Source organism: Eriocheir sinensis, chromosome 38 (genome assembly GCF_024679095.1).
Source record: "Eriocheir sinensis breed Jianghai 21 chromosome 38, ASM2467909v1, whole genome shotgun sequence".
Taxonomy (NCBI): Eukaryota; Metazoa; Arthropoda; class Malacostraca; order Decapoda; family Varunidae; genus Eriocheir; species Eriocheir sinensis.
In genome coordinates, this window is record NC_066546.1 from 2,485,890 (window position 1) to 2,512,806 (window position 26,917).

Consider the following 26,917-nt stretch of genomic DNA (forward strand, 5'->3'; position numbering starts at 1 on the left):
TGTGGCCACCTCCATTGCTTATAATGTATTAACCCTTTCCATCCGTGACGCAGACGTCAGCGTCACAGTATGGAAAGGGTCAAGAGGAAGCTCCTCTAAATTCCTCTTCCATTTCCTCTTTAGAGGTTTAAAAGAGGATTAAGAGGAAATGGAAGAGGATTAAGAGGTTTAGAAGAGGACGTCAGTCAGACGCCGATGTCGGCGTCACTGGAGTGAAGGGGTTAAATTTTCTTGCTCTCGCTCGCTTTCTCGCTCCCTGTGTGGCTGCGGCCTAATTTCCTTTGTGGACTTTGAAAATGTTGTGAGAGCTGAAAGCATCTTAGAATACGGCCATCACCTACTTGAGAGTCACCATCCTGTATTCTCACAACATGTCTGAACCACTGCAGTGAATTCAGCTCCCCTTTCCTCCACTCCACAATGTACACCTCTGGCCCTCACACCCACACTTCACCTCCTGTACACCTCCCCTTCACCTGCGCCATCCCCTAGTCACACCACATGCTGTCCTCATGTAACTCAAAGCAGCGTCTAGCAGGTTTTTTTGTTGCTGTTTTTGCTTTTTGCCCTTGAGCTGCCTCCTTTCTGTAAAAAAATAAATATAAAATAAAATAAAAAGTGAAAAACATATCTTTGCCTGCTGAGACTCACTACATGCCTAGGTTTCAGGTAAAGAAAGGTAGACCTACTATTCCTTAATTGTCATTTTACCTCGATGCATACCTTTTTACCTCCTATGATCTAGTCTGCTTTCCCAACGCTGCCTCCTTCCTTATCCCTCCCTCCTTGCTTCTTCACCTGGACAGAGCAATAACACAATGACATAAAGGATCAGCAAGCATGCATACACTTCTGCCTCTCATGAGTCTCTCAGTCTGCTTTCCCAACACAGTCCTCTTCCTCATTCCTTCCCCCTTGCTTCCTTCCCCTGGCAGCAACAACACAACACCATATAACATCACCCCCTCACCAATGCATGTTTATAGTATAGTCAGTGTACACTAAGTTGGTCCAGAAGCCCTCCTCCTCTTCCAAGGTTACAAAGAGCTGATTGGGTGGACAATAGGAGCAATGTTATTGTTTTTTTTCTTATAGTAAGGGAGGGGGCAGGGCTTCTGGACCAACTTAGTGTGCAGTGACTAAGTAAATCTGCACACACTAATCTTCCATGTACTCCACAGACAAGTATGAGTTTGATGAGACAGTTGTGAGCATCAGCCCCAAACAGCCCGTGGTGGCCGACCTCTCCCCTGTCAAGTATGAAGTGTGTTTCTCTGTGTCCGTCGAGAAGACAGCCTCACACAGCGGCCCCTGGTATGGCATAGCCCAACATGACATTCGTATTGGTGAAAAAGTCAAGGTTTCATTTTTGGGAAGAGGGGGGAAGGGCCAAGTTAAGGGATGTACTCTTTCTATTTTTTTGTCAGTTTGAATTTCTTCTTTAACTGAATGCTACACAGCTTTATTGGAGTGGATTAACTTTTCCATGAGACTAGCATTGCTCTGGGTCAGTAGTCTTGGCCATTGTTGTGCTGTTTATGCTTAACCCCTTCCTGACAGCAGGGCAGATGTATGTACTACCCCCCAAAAAATCATCTATATATAGACACTGTCGACTTTCATCCATACGTCTATATGTAGATTCACGCAAGTGGGCATTCCAGATTGACGTCTATATATAGACTCTGCCGCAAAACTGAACAAACATTTGAATCTCTATATAGATGTTATTTAAGTTTGATTGGTTATATGTATATTGATATATTTATATGAAGGTTTAGATTCTGTATCAGTGTAATCACTGACAGCAGATGAGTCAGAATCATCAAAATCATCCAAAAAATCAGCATCTATATCCTCAGCTACCAAAGAAGTCATTTCTTCCATCTTAAGAGGTCTCTTTCTCCTTGACATGACAGACTAATAATAAAAGAAAATAGAAAAAAATGCATAAATTCCCAGTGTTAGCTGATGTGCATAGCACATCCACCACCGGCAAAGCACAAGCGGTGACTGTCCTTGAGAGGCAATGTCGGTAAGTGTCAGGGGGTTTGAGATGCCAAATAACGATTTATTTTGTTAATTTTGTTAGTAGCAAGGAATCGTCTATATATAGACCATGCTACAATCTAGTGTGGGCAAATGAGAGCAAACGTCCATATATAGACGCACCGACAAAAAGTCCCAATTTCGAAATGTCTATACAGTCGTCCCTCAAATAGTATGGGGGTTAGGGACCCAGGATCCCCATACTATTCGAAAATCTGTTTAAAATTAGTGCCCCCCTTAGAAACACACCTGGGCAGCATTTGAGAGAGGGAATCGGGACTCTCGGAATGTCCCAAGTGCTCTCAAACGCGTGACGCGGCAGCACGAGTTCCCAACTCAGCATGTCCGCTGGCTCCCGGCTTTGAGAGATGGAGCGCCTCATGCTGTGATGACATCATCAGCAAATATGGCAGCCCAAACAAACACATAACTAAGTGTTTCCATTGCATTTCACCTCTCTGTGCCACCATAACCACTGCAGCTTCCTTTTCATCTTCTGTTGTAAGGAGTTCGTCAGCCAGGACAGCTAGTAATGCATGCTAAACATCACCAGGAAGATCAGCGTACGACATTTTGCTGCGAGTGAGACTCTGTTACCGGAGCAATGACGAAGCTTAGTAAAAGGACGACCTTTATCTCTACTCTTGCAGCGCTCACGGAGCACTGGCAGTTACTGCGGCAAGAGGGAGTAAACCGTTTCAAAGGCTGTTGTTAGGACCGAAAGGGACAACTACCTCCCGAACCAAGACCAAGACCAAGATGATAGATACAGCGAACACTGCTCTCATTCACATGATATGTTCTCCCTCCTGCAACGTAACTTATCCCAAAACGTAACTTATCCTAAATCTGAATTCTTCTGCAAGGTGAACACCCACCTCGAACACTTTGGGGTGCTTTCAACAGGTGTTTTGGTAGAACAGTGTTGCCACTCACGCCATGGCTACTTGGTGCGACGAGCAGGAAATTTAAAACTCCTTAAACAATTCTTCCATGGCAATCCGTATAAAACCAAAACCGTACTATTGGAAACCGTACTATTTGAGGGACGACTGTATATAGATCCTCCACCGGGAAGGGGTTAAAGCTCCTTCCTTCATATGTTTTTCTTCTTTCCTATGACTCTGAATTCTGCTCAGAGTGGGCTATCAAGACAGCCATCATGCATGTAAAGATCTGTGAAATGTGTGATGCAATTGCTGCTCAAATTAGTGTCATGATGTTTAGGGGAGATCTGGCTGTTTTGGTTGTGAAGACGGTGAGAGGAATAATGTTGAGTTGACACCCAAAAACAGTCTGACCTCACCTTAAAATTGTGACTTAAACTGAGCAGCAGTTGCACCATACATTCCACATATCTTTATATACATGATACCTATATATAAGTACTTTACACCCTAACAATACTACATCAGTCAGCATCTTCCTTTGCCATCTTCCTTTCATAACTCTCTCCAATGCAGGGCCTGAGCTACACTTGTGTGGTACCATCTCCATATCTATTATTGTCCAATCTCTTTAAACTGTTTGACACTGCCGTCACAACACCTTCCCTTAACCCTTTCATTGCTAAACCCTTGTAGCGAGCGTTAGGCGTATTTGCTGGTGGTGCTAAACGCTCGCTGTGAGCTCCACCTGCACTCAAATCTCCCGCATATGAGAGTGTTCCAACACTAATTCTCACAACACAGGATTGCCAATTGAGTGGGTTCTCCACTAAATTTGGTGGAAAATCATATCAGTCCAGTGTGGCAAATCTACGGACGAGTAACTGGTGGATGTTCTTGACCAATATAGCGGCATTTTTGCATACAGTAGAGCTCCATTTAGCACGAGAATTAGATGGATGAACGCTGTCGCGCTAACTGAATTCGCGCTAATTGAATAAAGTAACCAATATGAAAAAAACTATTTGGCGCACACGTGGGTCTGACTTTTGGGTTTGATAATTACTCTTAATAATCACTCACATTAAAAAAAAAAAACCTACGATTGGCTGAGCTCTGAAAACACGCTTGTGATTTGCTGGGAGTCTGATGACGTCATCGCCGGCACTCACCCAGTCAGCGGCCTCGCTGCCTTAAGGCAGTATCACACTGGCTGGTTTCTTCTAACCGTTGTGGCTACTGGCAACGCCCATGTGCCCATCCGGGAGCGAGTTGTCGGTTCACCGTAACCTGGTGTCACACTGAGCCCTTTTCTTCCCACCGCGTTGGCGGCAGCTTGGACAACCGGCAAATCCAAATGTTCTGGGTGTGCGTCACACACGGCCAAGGTCAGTTGCCCGTATCCACATCCACAACGTTAACAAAGCACTTGCCCTGTATCAACATGGCGTCGTCTGCTAAAGTAAGGGCTCTCACGGCTTGTGCCGCGCATCATGGCGGCTTGGCACAATTTTCAAAATTCAGTCGTGGTGGCTGCTTGCACTAACTTAGGCTTTCGCACTAATTATTTTTTTTCTTGGTGGATGGTGGCTCATGCTAATTGTGGTTCACGCTAATTGGTCTCGCTCTAAGTGGGGCTCTACTGTAGCTTCACCTATCACCTGACTGATTCTTTGACCAAATAGTTGTAAATATTGCGGTTGGCAATACTCCCTTGCCAGAATCTGAAGGAGAGATGTCCGCAGTTCCTCAGTATGGCTGATGATCCCGCACGCACCGACGAAGGTGTTAACATTCAACACTCCCTAAACGTGCATGTACGTTCGCAAGAGAGGCATACATAACCAACTCCTATAGATCTGGACTTCCTCTTTCCAATGGTGTTTTTGGTTTTTAGCTGTGATGAATAGTTTTTGAGATACAGATGTTAAAAGAGACCCCCCATTGGGCTCCCCGACTGCGCCTGAGGGGATAGTCGCGTCCGCACCGCACGCAAGGAAAGGGTTAATCCAAACATTCCACACATCCACCGCTCTATACAGAAAACTGAATACCTTGACATTATTTATCCATCTTTCTTTCCTTAACTTCATACTGTGCCCTCCTAGCTGTCTTGCTCCTTGCTCTCTTGTTAATAGCATTGTGGGCATTGCTTTAAGACTTTAGCTCTGTCCATTGCTGCCTCCCATACAGACAACAATACATTCCATAGATACTCAAGTTTTGACACTATCATTGCAGGACCATCAAGATAACAAGCGTAGGCAGCGCCGCACAAAGCCTGCAGACGGACACAGGTGGCCGGGGTTGTGTCTACCTCACGCGTGGCTCCTACTCGGCCTCGGTCAAGCTTTCACAGGCAGCAGATGAGGCGGGCATGAGGTGAGTGCCTTGGTTTCTTATTATGTTGCTAAAAAATTTTATTGTTGATGTTATTGTTGTTTTTACTATTACGATATTTGTGGGAGGAGAGTTTACAATTGGCAAGAGTGGAAGAGACTCATGGCCTGTCTAACCCCATAAGGGAAAATAAGGTTGTTAAAAGAGATGAAGAAGAAGAAAAGATTTTTGTGTTTACAGTCATCAAGAGTGGGAGAGACTCATAGCCCCTCCAACCTCATAGAGCAATACGAGGACAAACAAAAAGAAGAGAAGATTTTCATGTAATGACCTACATTGACCTGGTTCACCCATTGTAGTTTATGGGGTTTGGGTCGTGCTCACATTGTCCTATCCCCTTATCCACGTTCATCCAGTTTATCTCTAAGCTTGTGAATGGTCCTTGCTTGAACCACCTCCAGATTTAGATCAATGAGGCCTCACTGGAAATAAGTTTGGAAGCTTTTGTGGGCTATCCTTGTGAGAGTTACCATACTGACTACTATTTTATCTCAGCAGTTATATGAATGTAATGTACCTGTAAGATGTCAATCGATAAACTAACCCATACTACATAAAGTTAATTAATCAATCAATGTCATTTGTCAGTAGATCAATATGGGAAGTTGAGTTTTCAGACAGTTTTTTGACAGCTAGAATTTTTCATTTCAGTCTCTTGCTCTCATGTTCTTCCACTGTGATTAATCAGAATTTCTCTGTTCTCATAGTCCTTCATTTTCTTTATACAAATCTGAGGTGCCTCTTTCTCTTCTCTCCTCAAGGACTGGAGGGTTTAGTTTCTTCAGGCTCTCTTTATATGGCAACTGCTGTAGACTTGGTAGTGTTCATATTGCTACTCTCTGGTCCTCTCTTAGTTCCTTATGTATTTATTTATTTATGTTATTTGGTGACAAGATCATGGCTGCATATATCAGATCAGATCAGATCTTGGGTGCTATTAGTTTTTTCAACATATCTTCATCCTCATAGAACTGCACTTTTCATGTTCAGTATCAACATGAATGTTCTTCAGTGACCATATTTATGTATTTTCTCGTGACAGGTTGTCCTGTATTATCACACGTTTTTTTTTCATTTCTTGCTTTACTAATTTCTTCATTCATTTTGTTTTATTTCCTGCTCTGTCGTCATTCACTCTCCTATTTCTAGAACATGACACTTCTTGGCATTAAATTCTATTTGCCAGTGCTGACTCCATTTCATCTATTTGTCCAGACAGTGCTCTAATTTCTTACAACAGTTGTGGTAGGCTTGTCATGCAGGGAGCTGGGTTGGTGATTAGCCCAGTGCAATAGTGGTGCTGTCTGAGTTTTTGTGTGTCATTGTAATTTGATTAGATTATTACATCACTGATCTAATAAGTGGAATAAATCTGTTGTGTAGGTACTGTTAATACAACTGAAAGTTTCCAATGAATGTGAAACTGATATATGGATTAGGAAGGCAGATGATGAATAAATATGTATATCAGGAGCTTTCATATACAAGCTGACTGGTCTGTTGAAAAGTACCTAAGGAAGGGAAGTCATTTGTTGCTTTCATGAACCTTATGGAGACTTGTGACAGTGTTGACAGGAGGGGGCTGTGGGACATCCTGAGGATGTGTGGCATGGGAGGACACCTTGCAGGGATCAGGGCTTCTCTTTCAAAGCTGAGAGTGTCTCTTTGCAGATGAAGGGGGACCCAGAAAAGGGTTTGGGTGTGGGGGTGGGATTTCATCATGGCTGTTCACTATTTACAAGGATGGCTGTATGAAAAATGATAGCTAGAGTAGGGATTTAGGTATTTAGGTGCTAGGCTGAAAGTGAAAGGAGCAATCATTGGTGGTAGGCCTGCTAGTTTAAAGTTTGTAGAAGATGAAGGGGTGCTGCAGAGGACTGAGCACATGAGCACAAAGTTTTAAGCTTTATTAGTTCTAAAGAAAATGTGCAAAAACTTGAATCGGCAAAAGCTGGGACATTGATCCTATGGTGGAAAGAATAATTCATTCCAAGCCTTCTGAAAAGTCATCCATGTGTCCCTGCTCCTTGTTCCTTGGCCTGTTTGTAGAATATTTCAGTGTAGTTCACTGGAATGACTGCCCGTCTTAGCCCCCAGCACGCCAGTCCAGCTTGCCTTGCTAGGAATTAGGTCAGTTAACCAGGGGATTAGACAAATTAACTATTTCCCTTATGGAACTAGTCTCGGGCCGAGAGTTCAAGCCAACTAAGAGTATCGTCTGAGCTCAAATAAGCCTTGGATGGTACTTAAATACTTCGCTCACCAGCTCCCAGACCAAGACAGATTCACCTTATTCACTGCCTGAAGACTAAACACATTTACCATGAAAGGAATAACAATAGTTCAGTGTTTCCTTTCATGAAATAATAAATAATTGCCCTTGCGGAATTATTATTAAAGAGCAAGGATAATTTAACAGATCGAAAGCCACGCCATCTGGCGAGGGAAATTCAAAATACCTCTTCAGACCCACGTGGTTGGCTTTCGCCCCACAACATCATCTGCTCTCAAGCATTCAACACCTCAGTGCTCGCGGCTCCCACATTAACTCGTGGCAGTGCTGTTTTATACTTAGTCTCGAGGACTACAGGACTCCTCTAGGATGAACTTCAAGAGACCACTTCTTTTGAAACCCTTCTAAAGATAAGTGCCCTCATACAGTGATTACAAATAGGTATTACTATCAGGCCTGTTAGGATTATCGTTGTAACGCTGGGAGGCGCTTGCAGGGAAAGCCCGGCACCCCTGCTGTATTAGTGGTAAGTGGTTTGTGTTATCTTTGTGGAGTTGTCCTGGAGGAGTTGAGTGTCTTGTGAGAAACATAACCGTTGGGTACAGTAAATTCACTGTATCACAACATATTTTCAAAAGAAAGTGAGTAACTACATCAGCTGCTCTTTGCTAGATTCAGATGAACTTAGCAACGAGTACAGCCTTGTTAGTTCATCCCCTGAGGCAGTATAAAGTTAAGATGAAAGTGTTACTGTTTGGTCATTCTTACGTATATGTGATCTGTCTCTGTTTGGGAGTTGGGATCGCGAGTTGGTTCTAGCAAACGGGTTCAGAGATCGGGTGTTATGAGTAGCTTAATGGTACTTCGACCCTTCCTCCTCGACCACCCTCGGTATCACAGGGGTGTTGTTCACTTGCAAGGAACTGGTTTGGTGAGGTATGTACTACGGGGATGCAGTCTTGGGTGGTTTTAAAATACGCCCTTGAACACCGGCAGTATAGTTGTTCCCCGGATGCCCGAAGCATTATTCAGCTGAATAGCTAGTGGCAATTGAGGGCCAACTAGCCGGCCAGGGACTTCCTCCTTGTACAGTTAAGGGTCTTCTTTTATAATTGCCCTTTTAATTGAAACCACCCCTATTAATCAAACCCTTTCAGATTGTTTATTTTAATATTGAGCTTGCTTCTATATTTGCCACAATGGACTCAAAACTAAACCCTGAGGAAGCAGCCACCCTTGGAGTAAATAAAGACTCTGTTCCCCAAGAGATAATTAAGACCCTGAGAAGGAGCAGGGGAATCTTTAAAAGAAAAATAACACTCCTTCTTAAGCAATTGAAAGAATTAACTCAAACAGATTCCTTGACACCCTCCCTAAGTAAGAGCTTGACCAGTAAAATAGAATTAGAAATGGTACAAGTGAAATACTATGATGACAGAATAAATAAAGTAATGGATCAAACAGACCTTGAAAGTAAGGATGAAACTTACTATGCCTCAGAATTGGAAGATTAAATGAATTTCTCACTTCAGATTGAAATAGAATTAGATCAGTATGTTGAGCTAAATAAGGATCAGGATTCAAGAGGTGCTCAAAGTGATATTACTTCACAGAATCTTATGCATTTTATGTCACAGATGAATTTTAGTGCAGGTAAGCCTCCTCCGTTGAATTGTGGAACATTTTTGGGAAAGGAGGACAAGTTTGCTTTTAATACCTTTTTGAACCAATTTAATAATGTGATTGGGACGAGAAAGCATCTGACTGATCCTTCCAAACTAGCCTATTTAATTGGCTATTTGAGAGATTATGCTCTCTCAGTAGTGAAACATTTATCCATTATGGATGCTAACTACAAAACAGCCATCCAAATGCTGGAGAAAGAATTTTTAGACAAAGAATTCATTATTGATGAAGCTTACAAGAATATAATGAAATCTTATCCTTGCTCTTTGTTTGACCCTGAATATACTTCCACCAAGATTTTCATAAATGAGATAAGGGCCTATTTAGCCGAGTTAAAGGCACATGGCTTTAACTTGCTGGAACCAGACACAGCTGGTCATTCCCTTATCAGCCATATCATCTTTGACAAACTGCCAGCAACAGTAAAAAGGGAATTCATTCATCTGTTATCCAAGAATTACCCCACCATAACTGAAATCTTTGAAAATTATCACAGAGTTCTCACCACTCTGCATAAAACTTGTTCAGTAAAGCCTAAGAATTTTAATAAAGGCAACAATAAGCCTTCCTCAGTTGAAAACAAACCGCCAATGAAGGCCAGAGAAAACCAAGCACCAAAGGGTACACTCCAGAATTACAAATCCTTCTCTACAGAATTAACTTGTAAGTTATGTGGGGCTGGTGGGCATTCTTTGGGCCAATGCTCAAACTTTACCAACTTGGAAGCCAAAATTGCCCAACTAAAAGAATTATCTATGTGTACCAGGTGTGCTGGTTCGGGGCACGATGAGAACAACTGTTATGGCAAACAGGGTAAACTTAGATACCAATGCAGAGTCTGTCGGTCAAAGGAACATATTACACCCTTGTGTCCCTCGGCTGACAAGAAAGATAAAGCTAAACCTCAAATTAAGACAAATATAAGCTTGTGCCTGGCACAAAGAAGTTTTGACTCTTGCCAATTGCTGCCAACAATGACTTTAACTTTAAAGAATGGCAGAAAGAGTAGAAAGGTTAGGTGCCTTGTTGACACCGGAAGCCAAAGATCATACATTTCGGAAACCGCTGCCAAAGACCTTTGCCCAGATGTGAATGAATTGTTTTCCCTGGATTGCGATGTTGGAACCTACATTGGTGCAGAAACAAAAAGCTTCAAACAAATGGCTACAGGGATTAAATTAGAAGATCGATTCACTTTTGCTCCCTTATTGGATATCAATTTTTATGTTCCAGGGATGAATGCAGTCATTTGCAAATTGAAGGAAAATAACTTAAAATTGTTGGATGAACACTTCTATGAGGCCAAGAACCATGAAACTATCCAAGTTGATATGTTGCTAGGCATTGACATACTACTGTCTATGTCATCAGTGTCCTGGCAAGAGAAATTAGGAGGTAAATGTTAAGTTATGCACAACAAAGTAGCTCCCATTGGAAATGTATTTAACTTTTTAAGTCCAGCAGAACAGCAATTTGTTATGCGTCTCCTAACAAAAAAGGATGAGAAAAACCTATGCAACAAAACTAAGACAATGGTTAATGCCATTTTGGACCCTATAAAATCATATTTCAGTCCACTTGAACACCTTTTAGAGGACACAGAAGTGGACAATGGACTGGAACATCTCTTTAGCCTTGAGTCCTTGGGAATTAAAACCACTGATCAAGACCTTGTGTCCCTAGAAAGCGAACAAATAAAGCAGTTTGAAGATGGTATAACTTTCAAAGAGGGTCATTATAATGTTGAGTTGCCATGGTATTCAGACAAAATAGATTCTGTTCCTTGAAATCATTCTGTTGCACTTAATGTGCTGGACCAAACTCTGGACCACTTAAAAAGAAAGGGGTTACTAGAAAAGTATCAAGCTGTATTTGACCAACAGCTGGCTGACGGCATAATAGAAGAAATTGAAGTAAAACCTTCTCAGTATAATCAAAAGATTTGGATACCTCATAGACCTGTCATCAAAATGGAAGGACAAGTAACAACTAAAATAAGACCTGTGTTCAATTGGTCTTTAAAAACCAAGAAGGAATTACCTTCTCTTAACAAGGCTGCCTACCCAGGTGTAGATTAAATGAATAACATTCTTCAGGTACTTTTTTATTTTCGCACCAATAAATCAGTCATGCTCAGTGATGTAAAACAAGCCTTTTTGATGATTAAATTAAAAAATGAAGTAGACCAAAATAGGTTTTGCTCCTTTTGGAAAAGAGGCAACAAATTGGTCACAGGTTCAAGACCATCATAGTGTTTGGGTTTACCTCTTCCCCATTCATCTTGCACTATGTGATGAAACATAATGCAAGTTAATTTCCTGATGACAAATTAAGCAAAATATTGGAAAATAATTTTTATGTAGATAATCTATTGGTACAGGTAACTCTCAATTTACGTGAGTGTTGCGTCCTTGAAGAGGTCGTGTAAATCAAAAACAATGTAAATCAAACAAGAGGTAGGTTGCTGTTGAAAAATAAATACTGTATTTTTCGGTGTATAGCGCGCACCTTTTTCACATAAAAAGTGCCTGAAAGTTTAGCCCTGCACGTTATACGCCGAATGTACAAATTTTTTATGATTTTTTTCTTCTTTGGAGTGTTTTTAAGGGTCTGTTTTTCGTCTTATCCAACAACAACGGCAAACTTACCGTTATTATTGTTTATAATCCTTCATAGTCCGTAGCTGTCTTATAATATGTTACCATAGAATACAGGGCGATCTAATAACTACTATACAAAAATGAATCGGTGGAGGATCGCCCATGCCTTGCTGTTATCCCGTTTTTCTGTCGGGCGCCATTTGTATGAACTTGATCTTGATGTCACAGGTGGCTTAAGATTGTATGACTAAGGAGCAGTACAAGCTACACAAGAACATAAGAACATAGGGAGACTGCAAGAGGCCGGGTGGCCTACACAGGGCAGCTCCAGAATCCCCCCCACTACTCATGATGGGTGAAGTGTAGTTTCAGGGGTTACAGGTAGAGGCTTGATCCTCGTTTTACCGGCGGTACTATGCACGCACCAGTACCCTGTCACCTTACTGCACCCACACCTCACTGCCACCTGTCGTCCTCGTCCATGTAGCTATCCAGTCTACTCTTAAAATAAGCTATCGTCCCTGCACTAACTATGTGATTGCTGAGTCTATTCCATTCCCCCACCACCCTATTACTAAACCAATGCTTGCCTATATCTCTCCTAAATCTATACTTTTCTAATTTAAATCCATTACTGCGAGTTCTATCCTGCTGGCTAATTCTCAGTACTTTACTCATATTGCCTTTGTTGTAACCCTTGACCCATTTGAATACTTCTATCAGATCTCCCTGCACTCTTCGTCTTTCTAGTGAATGTAAGTTTAGATGTTTCAGCCTATTTTGATATGGGAGGTTCCTCAGCCCCTGAATCATCTTGGTCATCCTCCTCTGAACTGATTCTAGCAAGTTGATGTCCATTCTGTAGTGTGGGCCCCAAAACTGGACAGCATAATCTAAGTGTGGCCTAACTAATGCTAAATAGAGTCTGAGGATGACCTCTGCACTCCTGTTGGTTACCGTCCTGTTAATAAAGCCTAATACCCTGTTAGCCCTATTCCTCGCACTAATACATTGCTTCCTTAGTTTTAGGTCAGAGTTCACTAACACTCCCAAATCCCTTTCACACTCAGACCTGCCTAGCGCTGTGGAGTCTAAACTATACCCGTGTAATGGGTTGCGTGTTCCTACACTAAGTACGCTACACTTGGTGATGTTAAAATTCATCTGCCATTTCTCTGACCAAGCTGACAATTTGTTGAGATCCTCCTGCAGTGCTCTAGCATCCTCCCCTGTCCTAATAGTGCATCCTATTTTGGTGTCATCTGCAAATTTACCTATGTCACTAGTTATCCCATTGTTTATGTCATTGATGTAGGTAATGAATAAAAGCGGGCCTAAAACTGAACCTTGAGGAACCCCACTGGTAACATTACCCCATTCGGATTTTTTACCATTGATGGTAACCCTCTGTTTCCTGCTACATAAAAAAATCATATTGGAAAAAAATATCCAAGTGTTCATTATTAATTATTAATATTAGTGAGAATAATGGGGTAAATATGATATCAGAAACTGTACATCATGAGTCTTGTACGAGGAGTCATTTCGCGCAATACCAGCCCGGCCGCCATTTGCATTGTTTACAAACCACACAACCACACCCATACAACAAACAGCTGCATGCCACGTGTCACCAGAACCGTGTGAATTGTATCTTGCCTAGTTGTCTGTCATAACCTACGAGTGATGGTGGGAATAATATGCTTATTCACTTCATTCAATGGAGAGAGAGAGAGAGGTAGAATATCCATATCACCGAGATATCCACTCAGGCACTCAGTCTCAGCCTCACTCGTGTGAGCAAGAAATGAGGGACACCATGAGCGGCTGGCTAGTATTGGTACCGGTACTGAGCAGTCTAGTACCGGTACCGTACCGTATAGCTGGTACCGTTAGTACCGGTACCTGCCCATCCCTATTGTTGAGTAGCGTGGCAGCGTGGGTACTGTATTGTTGTTCAAGTGGCGCACAGGAAGAACTGAGCTCAGCTGTGTGGCCGCGGCAGCGTGTGAGTCCAGTTGCGTGAGACATCTGGTGGCCACTCCATAAAATATCGCGTATAAGTGAAAAAAACCTGTACATTAAACATTTAATTGGATTTTGGACCCCGCGTTATTTCAAAAACGCGTAAACCAAACTTGCGTAAATCGAGAGTTACCTGTAACAGGAAATGAAATTAAAGAAATGAAGGAATTATATAATCTGGCACATGAGAGAATGAAGGCAGGCAGATTTACCTTAAGATCTTGGAATTCCAATTCAACTGAATTGAGAGAACAGATGGAAAGTGATGGAAGATTAGTAGAACACTCCTGCGAAGAAGAAAAGGTGCCATGGTACAGATATAATGTTCAGCAGGATTCCCTGAGCATAGCTCCATGCAAAATAAATCCAGAGGCAAACACAAAAAGACAAGTCCTTTCTCAAACTTCCAAACTATTTGATCCTTTGAATTTGGCTCTACCTGTAACCATAAGAGGAAAATTATTAATGAGAAAAATATGGAAACTAGAAGGAGGCTGGGACAAACCCCTTCCTGAAGAGGTCTGTACTGAGATGAAAAAATTAAGTAGAGACTTGGAGATGCTGTCAGAAGTGTCATTTCCTAGACAAGCTCTAAACGAGCTAAACACATATGGGCTACATATTTTTTGTGACAGTTCCGCTGAAGCGTATGGCTTTGTTGCCTACGCTCTAGATGGAGAGGGTAGAAGTACATACCTACACTCTTAAGTCTAAGGTAGCTCCATTAAATAAGAGAAATGAACACAGCGTCCCCACTCTAGAGCTTATGGGTGTAATATTAGCTTTCAAATGCTTACCTACAATTTTAGAGGCTTATCAATACATCCAAATTCAATTTATAAATATCTGTGTGGATGCTCAGGTGGTGCTAATCTAACTAAGGATACTAAAGTAAAATCCAGATTCTTGAAAAATAGTGTGTTAGAAGCTGATGGCCTGAAGACTGAAATAAGTAAGAAATTCAAGTTATCTGTAGCATACCACTATGTACGCATTGAAGAGAACCCAGCAGATATGCTAACCAAAGGGTTATCTTATAGTAAATATCTAGATAAATTGAAGTTCTGGCTGGAGGGACCACAGTGGCTTACTAATGATTACCAACTGTGGCCTCCATACCCTTTGTTGAGCATAGCGCCTTCTCAAAAAGGCAAAATATGCACTGCTTGTACCTCTCAACCACCTAAAGTAAATACAGGAGTAATAAATATAAATAAATACTCTTCCTTTGAGGGCTTGTTGAGGTGCACAGCTTACTTATATAAATTTCTAAATAAAATAAAGGATTGTGATCCTAAAAAGAAAGCCTTAGAGTATTGGGTAAAGGTGGCTCAAACAGAGTGTTTCCAGAATGAACTGAATTTCTTGAACAATCCAAATAATGAAAATGAAAAAAATATTCCTCCTCTGGCATCTAACCTCAACTTATTTCTAGATGAAAGAGGCGTTATAAGGTCCAAAGGCAGGATAAGTAAGTGTCAGTACTTCAAGTATGACATACATCACCTTGTGTTACTCCCTAAGGAGCACAGGTTAACTACATTGATAATAAATGACTGTCATAACAAAATGCACATTTAGGCATTGGAACTACCTTGAATTATTTAAGGGAACAAGGGTACTGGATCCCTAAGGGTAGGATGGCAGTCAAGAGCACACTAAGCTCTTGTAATGCATGTAAAAAGTATAATGCCTTGGCATTTAAGTACCCAAAATTCACAGATATGCCTAAGCATCACATGAACCTAATAAAACCTTTTCAACATGTCGGGGTAGATTATACTGGCCATTTCTGGGTCAAAGATGAACTTAGTGATCAGTCAGTCAAGGTTTATGTTTTGGTATTCACTTGTCTTAACATAAGAGCTGTTCACTTTGAATTATTACCTAACATGACAACAAAGAATTTTCTGTTAGCCTTTCATAGATTTTGTAACCAATATTCTATTCCCCATTACCTGTACAGTGATAATGCCAAAGCCTTCTTAAAAGGTGGCAACATTTTAGAAAACTCCCTACAGTCCATAGAAGTTCAAGAAGAACTGGAGAGAATTAACATCAAGCATGTGAGAATTCCCTTATATTCAGCATGGGTAGTCTCTGCTTGGGAAAGGTTAATAAGGGTGCTCAAGAATTGTTTGTATAAAGTAGTCGGAAGGGCCAAGTTGACATACTTTGAGATGTTAACATCCTTGTCAAGCATTCAGTTGGCCATAAATTCTAGACCCTTGACCTACCAATCCAGTTCAGAAAGCTTGGAGTTTATAACACCTAACTCCTTCTTGAAACTTCATGGGAACCCATCTCTCGTATTGAGGGGGGATGGGGAAGTGTGGGTCGATGACCAGAGCCAGCCCTCTTTAGAAAAGACTCTTGAAGTGCAAGAAGTATTAGAAAGCTTTAAAAAATTGTGGTATGAGTTATCTACTCAGCTTAAGAGAACATAGCAGAAACCTATATCAGTCAACTTGGGAAAACAAAATTAAAATAGGAGATATCGTTCTGATTAAAGCTTTAAATAAACCCAAACCCTTCTGGTTAATGGGCACTGTCTTGCAAATTATAAAGGGATTGGACAATAAAGTAAGAACAGTCGAGGTCAAACAAGGCAATGGAGCAGTAGAATTTTATTCAATATGTAACCTTTATCCGCTGGAGCTCACTATAACTCATCCGGGTAGAGATTTGGTATATGACAAAGGGGCCTCCCACAATAATGCCGACCCCACCCAGGGTGGCGGTGATCATGTCGGGGCGCCTCGGCCCAAAAGGAAGGCTACAGAGCAGTTTAACAAAATGCTTAGGGATAATGTAGATAACTTGTAAATATCTTGGTTGTTTCAGTATTTCACCTACTAAGGCTGAAGACTTTAGAATTAATTTTGGGTAGTAGTTAGAATTATCAGGGTAAAAAATATGCTACAGCTTCCAGGTGAGGATTGATTAAAAAATATGCTACACCTTCCCAGGTGAGGATGATTAGTAAAAATGCTACACCTTTCTACAAGGTGAGGATAGGGTAAGGGCAAGTCTATTTGGATGAGATGTGCAACGGTCTCAACCCCCCTTAGTTGCATTTCACTCTTTTTCTCTTACTAAGATTAGTCTCCATTTCTTATCTTTAAATAAATAAATCAATAAATAATTACTCTAGACGGTTAATTGCGATTTGGGGAATCGCAATCTCCTCTGGGGAATGTGTTAGGAATTAGGTCAGTTAACCAGAGGATTAGACAAATTAACTATTTCCCTTATGGAACTAGTCTCGGGCCGAGAGTTCAAGCCAACTAAGAGTATCGTCTGAGCTCGAATAAGCCTTGGATGGTACTTAAATACTTCGCTCATCGGCTCCCAGACCAAGACAAATTCACCTTCTTCACTGCCTGAAGACTAAACACATTTACCATGAAAGGAATAACAATAGTTCAGTGTTTCCTTTCATGAAATAATAAATAATTGCCCTTGCAGAATTATTATTAAAGAGCAAGGATAATTTAACAGATCGAAAGCCACGCCATCTGGCGAGGGAAATTCAAAATACCTCTTCAGACCCACGTGGTTGGCTTTCGGCCCACAACATCATCTGCTCTCAAGCATTCAACACCTCAGCGCTTGCGGCTCCCACATTAACTCGTGGCAGTGCTGTTTTATACTTAGTCTCGAGGACTACAGGACTCGTCGAGGACGAACTTCAAGAGACCACTTCTTTTGAAACCCTTCTAAAGAAAAGTGCCCTCCTACAGTGATTACAAATAGGTATTACTATCAGGCCTATTAGGATTATCGTCGTAACACTGGGAGGCGCTTGCAGGGAAAGCCCAGCACCCCTGCTGTATTAGTGGTAAGTGGTTTGTGTTATCTTTGTGGAGTTGTCCTGGAGGAGTTGAGTGTCTTGCGAGAAACATAACCGTTGGGTACGGTAAATTCACTGTATCACAACAGCCTTGAGCCTTCCTCGCCTTGTTTGTGGGTCCCGGGTTCATGTTCCCAAAGTTTCTGCGAGACTTTTTACAGGAGGGAATTAGAGCCAGTTATAGCATGGGATGTTTGGTGTCTCCAGGACTTTGGTGTGTCTGAAGTAGACCGCTACACCAAACAGCTGTTCCCAAACATTGCACATACCCCAAAATTTTTTGTGTATCACAGTTTGAGAAGCCCTGGACCATATGTGATATTGCTGGTGAATACATCATCACTGAAACCATGTCAAAGTGTGTGTTTGCAAGGTTCATAGGTAAGAGTGGGTGCTGCCCTGACCTAGGCATCTGTCATACACCTGCTGGGGGTAGAGACAGTCATAATCAGTTCCCATACTCTATTTCTATTCTTCTTTCACTCATTTTTTCACCTTTCCCCATTTTTATAAAGGTCTCCAGCTTGGGACACCATAAAGTTGTTATCAATCTTTAATTTCAAACATGAAAACTCAAAGCTACAGTCTTTTATCTATGCACTTACCTTCGTTTTGCAGGTTTGGGCCTCTGGAGCACCTGTTTACAGTCACCTCAGAGCCAATAGAGGACCTGGCTTTCTCCCAGTTCTTGGGCGAGATATCCGGCCAAGTGACCTGCCTGGAAAAGTGCCCCAGTCTGATGGTGAGCCTCCAGCCGTCCCAGGGCAGGTCCGGCACCCCCCGCAGCGTCACGGCCAAGGACGGAAGGTTCTCCATCACCGATGTGGTGCCCGGCTCTTACCTCCTCAGCGTGCAGAAGGATGACTGGTGCTGGCGGCTCAAGACCATCCCGGTAACGGTCAACACACACAACGTTGAGGTGTCCCTGGAGCAGGTGGGCTACCAGCTGACGCTCGCCTCCTCCCATGAAACCACCCTCAGCTACTCCACGGATGCCGGGGCTGCAGGAACCATCATCGCACAGAAGGGCAGCACGCTGGTGTGCATGTCGGCCCCCGGCCTGTACGTCCTCACACCGGTGGGGTGCCACAAGTTTGGGTCGGCTCAGGTCCAGTGGAACACGTCGTCACCACACCTGGTCACTCTTTCGGCCACCAAACATCAGCTGACCGGTGCCGTGCGGGCCACTGAGGTGGCTCCCTTCACTGTCGAGGTGCAGTCCAGTGGCAGCAAGACCGTCCTGGGGCCACTCAACCCCTCCCCCGAGGACCCGCACCTGTACGTGTTTGAGCTGTGGGTGCGTGATGGGGAGACCATCACCCTCACTCCCGGCTCCCCCACCAACCTGTACCAGTATGAGCCAGCCTCCCACACTCTCACCATGCCAGGCGATTGCGTCCTCAACACGGTCACCTTTGAGGCCGAGCGAGCGCTCTTCATCCATGGCAGGATTGTTCCGCCCATTGCCGACGTGACCATCACAGTGGAGGGCGATGGCAAGGCCTACACCTACACCTCAGACTCAGGTGGTAAGTACGTTGCGGGGCCGTTGGACAACTCCGTCCAGTACTCCGTTAGTGCAGAGAAGCGGGGCTACGTCATGAACGCCCTCGCTGAGAAGGGACACTTTGAGGCGTACAAGCTGGCAGAGATTGTGGTGGAAGTGAAAGACGAGAACGGGGCCGCCCTGCCAGGGGTGCTGCTGTCCATGTCAGGAGGAAAGAGTTACCGGCAGAACAGTCTGACGGAAAGTGACGGATCCATTGGCTTCCTCTCCCTGACCCCCGGTGACTACTTCCTGCGGCCCATGATGAAGGAGTACATGTTTGAGCCGGCCTCCAAGATGGTCACCGTGGATGAGGGCGCAACCATTGTCATCAAAATCAGGTGAGAAATTAGTCTGGCATGTCAGTACTGTAACTTGTATGTTGACTGTGCTGTTCAGGCAAACCTAATTATACATATCTCTGTCATACATCTGCACACTTATCCTTGATCAATTTTTTCACCACAAGAATCAATGCAAGGTGCTCTTATGCCTAATTAGTTTTTATGTGAGGGGCTTGGAGTGTAACCCACTCAACATTACATTGATTTGTATGGGAAATCTTCTTATGTTATTCACAAATCATTATTGGCAAAAGTTTTGGGAACTGAACTCTTATATATAAGAAGGATTGTTTATAACAGCATCTCAGCATTAGACAGCAAAGACTATGTAGTGTTAAGTCATCAGCTCAAGGCTGTGATGGGATAACTTATATGAAGCAGGAGTGTTGTGTTAGTATTAGTACATTGTATTGAAGGGATTGGGGAAGGAGTGGGAACTATAGAGAGCAAAGTAAGAGGCACGTCAGTCAATCACTGTTCTCTAGTTGCTCCTCCATCTCATAAACAGATCCTCTCATCCATTGACTTTATTGGCCATCAGCCCACAACAGCAACACTCCATCCTTTGTTTACCTACTTTTTACAGATTTGGTGTTGCCTACCAGAGCACCGTGTGTGTAAAGCACATTTTAAGACCAGAAGTCAAAACAATCTTGCCTTCAGAAATAATACCCATGTAACATCATATTAAATTATACTGGAGATGATAGAAAGCAAAATCAGTAGTGCGGTACTTTTTCCGGAGTAGTGCGGTCTCATTTTTTTTCTTTCCCAGTGCGGTACACAGAGTGCAGTACTGCGGTAGCGGTAGACAGAATAAAAAAACACTTCAGTGCCTATCCTGGCTACCCAAACAAAGGAAACATGCTTAAAATAGTACAATAAAAATTGCCTTAATTTACAATAGATTTTCCCATAATAAAAGCAGTAATAAATCAAGCAGCTCAAATGCACTTTTGGAATCAATTTATTTAATATTTTTCATATTTTATATATAATAGAGAAATATTCTCCAGTTTCCTCAGACCTCAGAATAATATAAGGTGGGTTTAAAAAAAATTAACTCTGCTAAACCACGTTTTGCATGCTACCATTATCTTATAGTTGCTCAGGATTTTTTAGGCTCATAAAAAAAAAAAAAAAAAAAATCGGCCGGCACCACGCGGGTTAAAGAAGACTCGCAGTGTAGTAGTTTAGTCTGTCTATTTAGTATTTAATTTTGAACAATAACTGAAAAGTCAGAATAATTGAATCACTGATTCTGATGACTGATACCGATTGGCTGATTGAGTCCGATTCACTTAAAAAAAAAAAAAAAAAAATCTGTGAGCATGCCGCGCTGCAAATGTCGTCTTTAATAGTTTTCAAAGTACTGCAGGCTTTTTTAGTGCGGTCTGCAGTAGTGCGGTACTTTCTTTTTGTGATGCTGTACTACCACACTACTGCACTAAGTACCACACTTGCCCACCTCTGAGAATTACAGTGCTCTTACCCCGAGCAGCTGTGACTTTGAAATGGTAAACAAAAGGGTTGGTTGGTAGATTCACTCACTGTGCAGCGTGCAGGCGGTAACTTTCACTGAGCTGCTGTAAGGTCTAATCACACGGGCATGCTTTGCTTGATGGGCAATTTTGGTCTTGACCTTGACTTTCAGGGACCATATACTACCTACTTTCAAGTAGAAATAGATGTTGATTAACTTTTGTCAATCATATTATGTTTCAATAGTTATTTTTACAATGAGAAACAAAAATGTGTTTACAATAAAGACTAGTCACCCACGGATATCCGTTCTTTTGAACACGTATCACAGGAAACGTCAGCTGACTGGGCCGTTGCACAGCATAAATACCTCCAGACTAATCTGCCCATGTCTGCCCCATGGTCGCCGAGCAGTCATGTTAGGCAGCACCCTGCTCCACCAATATTGTTCCCGTGTAATAGCCGATTTAACCATCACCACCTGGTACCTGGCACATGGTGACTGGTGGTGTTGTGTTTTGTGTTAGTGTTTACGCAGCGCCTTGACCCCCATGTGTGGTACATCTTCTTCTTGTGACCTCTATGGTTTTATCGCTTCACATGCCCTCCTCCTCTCATCTGCTTATTCACACTTTCCTTTTCTATTGCATCACACTACTCATTATTTAAATTAATCAAAATTTGTATCTTCGGCGTACCAGGGTAACTTTTTGTTGCAAAATACGGTATATTTCATTGTGGGGACATCTGGGAACAATTGTGTCAAACGGAGGTGTTTTGAGTTTTGATTTCGCACCAGTAACAATAACCCCTAGGCCTACCAAAACCTAACTATCGGGGTATAAAACACAGGGTAATTTTTCGAATCTTCTTTGAAAAAAAAAGTGCATTTTGTTCAGTAGGGTGGGAAATACTGGATGTGTCTATTGTGAAAGATTATGATTCATATTTGGAGTTGAGAGTTTAAGCGACTGCAACTCGACTCCCGACTCCTACTGACTCTAGACTCCATCCAAAAGCATCTAAATCCACTCTTAACTCTTGAATTTGCCTCTGTGTCCAAAACCCTGTTCTATAAGTAATCTCTCCACCTCCATCATGAAATTCTCCACCGTCCACAGTGGGTTGCGTGTTGCCTACAGTGTTTACGGCCACACAGTGTCTCTGAGTGGTGAGCCGGAGACTGAGGTGGTAGTGGAGGCAGTGGGACAGGGGCCAGAGTGTGACCAGTACCAGGAAGAGGCCGTGTCAGATGCCCAAGGCAGCTTCAGGATCAGAGGACTCTACCCCAAGGTGAATCTTTGTGCAACATCCCTTTGTGTTCTGTGTGCTTCTTTTACTGAAGGAAAATAAATCCCTCGTTTTTAATTCTTTTCCTGCAGTATTATTTGTTGTGTGGAAGGAAAAAAGTTATGGCTTGTCCTTCAGCACCAGTCACGCTTTTTTCTATTGGATCAACGTCTTTGATTCAGCTATTAGTAAATTTTTGGGGATGGCATCAGTTAACTGCCAAACTTGGGGGCTTACTGTGTGTATAATAAGACTCGTCAAGCTTTTATCCCACCTCATAAAAGGGATAATTATAAGTATTTTTCCTCCCTTGCCTCTGCAGTGCCAGTATGAGTTGAGACTGAAGAAGGGCAGCGGCATCAACCAGCATGTGCAGCGGACTCTTCCCTCGATGCGCCTGGTCCTCGCCGACAACAAGGACGTGCGTGACCTGCGACTCATCGTGCTGCGGCCGTTCAACCAGATGGATGTGGCCGCCAAGGTGGACACGGACCCCCAACACCTGGCCTCCCTTGTGGCCCAGCTGTACCGTGAGGACCTTCCAGACTCCCCCCTGCAGACCATCAAGCTCGGCCTGCACCCGTACTTCATGCTGCCGCCCATGACTGCTGACAGACGCACGTACTTCCTGCGTCTGGAGTCCAATCTGCCGACCTCCCAGTACCAGTATTCAACGTCAGAAGTCACCTTTGTGGCCGACGCTGCCTTCAAGCACCTAAACCTGAGCTTCAAGCCAACTCTGAGAAGTGTGGATGCTGAAATGAACCAAGGAACTGTTGTTGGATTTGCAATTGCAATTATGTTGGTCACTGTAGCCTTCAATTATGACAAGATGGGGTCTCTGATTGAGAAGCTGTCCCAGGTGGCAGCGGCCATCACTGCCCCGCGTGCCGTGCAGAAGGCTACCTCGTCTGCCTCAGAAATGCCTCCCTCAGAATCGGGGCGGAAGAGAGTCAAGTCCAGGAAGGTTTGACCAACATGGTGTTAAGGTTAATTTTGTTTGTTTCAGTGCAAATTTATTTATCTTTCTTATTTGAGATTTTTACTTGATCATGAGAGGTAAGTTATGTAATCATGCAAAAGTCAAATTTTCTATTGATTTATAAGTCTTAAGTATAGGGTAGTGCTATTTGAATCGTTTGTGTGGTACAAGGCAGAATTATTTCCTGTAGTCCCCCTTCTTAAATATTCCCTTGCCCAGGCTCCTCTACAAACTCTTGGTAGGCCAGGTTACAAGAGACAACTCTTATGTGAGTATGTACTGTTTACAGGTAGCACAATATTTTGAATTGCCAGTGAGAAGTCTGTAAATGGTACAATTGTTAACTGTTTGTTACAAGTTGATGGGTTCTATTGAGTGTTGTTCTACATCACATGCCTTGATGTCCACCTACACTGGATGAACATGGCCTAGGGTGTCCCACACAGCCTGACACACCAGAACACTTCCTGCTCCAGTGCCCACAATTACACTTCCTCTGCATTATCCTCAAAGCATCCATGACCAAATTCAACATCCACATACCAATTCTAGTGGACTTGCTGAGGAGCAACTCCCTCAGCCCCAACACTGTCTTCCAAGTCTTCAAGTGCACAACAACCTTAGTTCCTACAGAAGTCATGTCAACTTGACGGGATCTACCCTGGAGGCACATCACCTCAACACCAGTCACAAGGAACTTACGCTGTTGGGGCTTTAGAGGTAGTGGTTCCATGGCCTCACCAACCCCTAAAACACTGATGAAGAATTTATTTTTAGTAAAGCTTTGCGTTTGTGTGATGCCTGCAGCAAGTGAAGACCAGTCGTGGTCTTGTGTAAATGGTCCCTTGAGCTGCACACACTCTGGTCCCAAAGAGCATGAGATCAATTAGTGTAATTCTTGAGTAGTTCAAGCTGTATAATTTTTCCTAAAAATATGAGGCGTCCAGTGGCAGAAGGCCATGTTGACCAATTTAGGGAAAATGGGATATCAATGGATTCTTCCTCAGTATAATTGACTCTACCATATGTGATGAAATTCCAAATGATTCTGACATTTACTTCCCATGAAAATGAAGCTTAGGGTTAAGTGATTTTGACAGCTGATATTGCCCTCCAGGAACCTGCTATCCTTGGCAAAAGGGTGACCCGACAAGACAACAGCTATTTAGTGTTATTAGTGTATTTAGTGTTTCCATCTGCCAGCTCGGCCAGCCACATGCTGCTTTGCTATTTAGTGTTTCCATCTGCCACTTCAGACAACCACAGGCTGCCTTGCTATTTAGCGTTTCCATCTTCCACTTTAGCCAACCACAGGCTGCCTTGCTATTTATAGCAGTATCATCCTTGATGTAAATCAGACGGCAGAGGCCACATGTATCTGTTGGCGTGAATGAATATGCTGTAAGCTCGTGTCCAAGTTCTCATGCTGTTTAGGACCCCACTGTACAGATGCACAAAGTTGAGAATGTGACCAATTGTTCATCTACTTTGTTCATGGTCATTTAAGATGTTCATGGTCATTTAAGACATTTCCTAAGTTGTACCTATCCTTTGCTGCACAAAGTTAATATAAATTATTGTAAAATAAAGTTCCTTTGAATTATCTGACATTGATAACCTTTCTATGATTCTGTCATCCTCAGAGAATCAGTAAATTCATAATGATGTTAAGGTCTGCCTCTGATGCCTTGTCCCCTCATTTTATTTTTATTATTATTTTTTTACAGTAAAGGAAAGTTAAAAGGCAAAAAAAAAAAAAAAAAGGAAACAATAATGAAAAAAGCCCGCTACACACTGCTCCTACAAAAGAGTCAAGAGGAGTGGCTGAAAGAGAGGTCAATTTCAGGAGAGGTGTCCTGATACCTTCCTCTTGAAAGAGTTAAAGTCATAGGCAGGAGGAAATACAGATGAAGGAAGATTGTTCCAGAGTTTACCAGCATGAGGGATGAAAGAGTGAAAATGCTGGTTAACTGGTGTGTAAGGGATTTGGACAGTAAAGGGATGAGCTTGAGTAGAAAGTCGTGTGCGGCGAGGCCGCAGGAGGAGGGGAGGCATGCAGTTAGCAAGTTCAGAAGAGCAGTCAGCATGAAAATATCAATAGAAAATAGAGAGACAACATGGCAGCAGAATTTAAGAGGTAGAAGACTATTAATAAGAGGAGGAGAGCTGATGAGACAAAAAGCCTTACGGCTGTACCATAAGGCAACCTCTTCAACTGTAGAACCTTTTCTGACATTTTCTCTTACCATATTACTCGAAGGGTTTCGTCCGGAGTGGAAGGGAAGGTGTTGAAGGGTGAAATTGTTGAAATCTGGCAAGGGGTCGAGACAGGCACATCTTCGTCAGCCCCTTCACAGATTTTGTGCATCAATTCTGCATTTCTCTCATTAATATAGTTGTAAATGATCAAGGAATTATAATAAAACGTATTTGATCTAATATGAATCGGCAAAAGTTTTTTTAATAAATGACTTAAAATGTTGTTTAACCCTTTCATTGTGCATGGTGCGGGACGCGAGTATCCCCTCAGGCGCAGTTGGGCAGCCAAATGGGGGGTCTCTTTTAACCTCTGTATCTCAAAAACTATTCATCACAGCTAAAAAACAAAACCACCATTGGGAAGAGGAGGCCCAGATCTATAAGAGTCAGTTATGTATGCCTCTCCTGCGAACGTACATGCACGTTCAGGGAGTGTTGAATGTGAACACTTACGTCAGTGTGTGCGTGATGATCAGCCATTTTGAGGCAACTGTGGACATCTCTCCTTGAGGAAGTTGAGGTTCTGGCAAGGTTATATTGCCAACTGCAATATTTACAACTATTTGGTCAAAGAATCAGTCAGGTGATTGGTGAAGCAATGCAAAAATGCCACTTTAGTAGACAAAAACATCCACCAGATACTCGTCCGTAGATTTTCCACGGTGGGCTGATATGATTTTCCACCAATTTAGTGGAGAACCCACTCCATTGGCAATCCTGTGTTGTGAGAAATAGTGTTGGAACGCTCCCAGACGCGGGAGCTTTGAGTGCGGCTGGAGCTCACAGCGAGCGTTTAGCACCACCAGCAAATGCGCCTACCGCTCGCTGCGAGTATTTAGCAATGAAAGGGTTAAGACTTAAGGGTTGTATCATGATTTTTAACCCTTGCCATGTCAACACGCCTCCTTGATTAACTCGAGCAGGTAGTCTTTTCCTATAGCTCCGATGGGGCTCGATCACTTTTCTAACGGCTCCTTGCTTGACGAGATGGTAGCGAGGGGCAGAGAAGTGATAGCGGCGGGCACATGTGGACTCCTGGCTGAGTGTGTGGAGAGAGGTGGAAACATGGGCCGCACAAGGGTGCCAACCCTAACACTCACGGTATGTACGCAATTATACCTATATATTTACCATTCAATCAACCATTTTATTTGGTATAATCACCAAAGTATAATCCTACTATATAGTATAATCACACCAATGTATGTAAAATGCTTCAATTATCAAGATTTCCATGTAGAGGTGTTTGCAGAGGCTACCAACCCAACTCGGAAGAAGCTC

At 42.7% G+C, this 26,917-nt stretch overlaps 1 protein-coding gene across 1 annotated transcript in view; it reads left to right on the top strand.

The window, feature by feature from the left end:
* LOC127008537 (nodal modulator 1-like) overlaps positions 1–24,980 on the top strand; it is a 60,449-nt gene extending 35,469 nt beyond the window's left edge. The window contains exons 8-12 of the mRNA XM_050880706.1: positions 1,182–1,314; positions 5,178–5,318; positions 18,352–19,620; positions 22,227–22,398; positions 22,718–24,980. Of these exons, the coding sequence (XP_050736663.1) occupies positions 1,182–1,314; positions 5,178–5,318; positions 18,352–19,620; positions 22,227–22,398; positions 22,718–23,368 (2,366 nt within the window). The 3' untranslated portion in view covers positions 23,369–24,980. The remainder of the gene's footprint in view (positions 1–1,181; positions 1,315–5,177; positions 5,319–18,351; positions 19,621–22,226; positions 22,399–22,717) is intronic.
* The last annotated feature ends 1,937 nt before the right edge of the window (positions 24,981–26,917 follow it).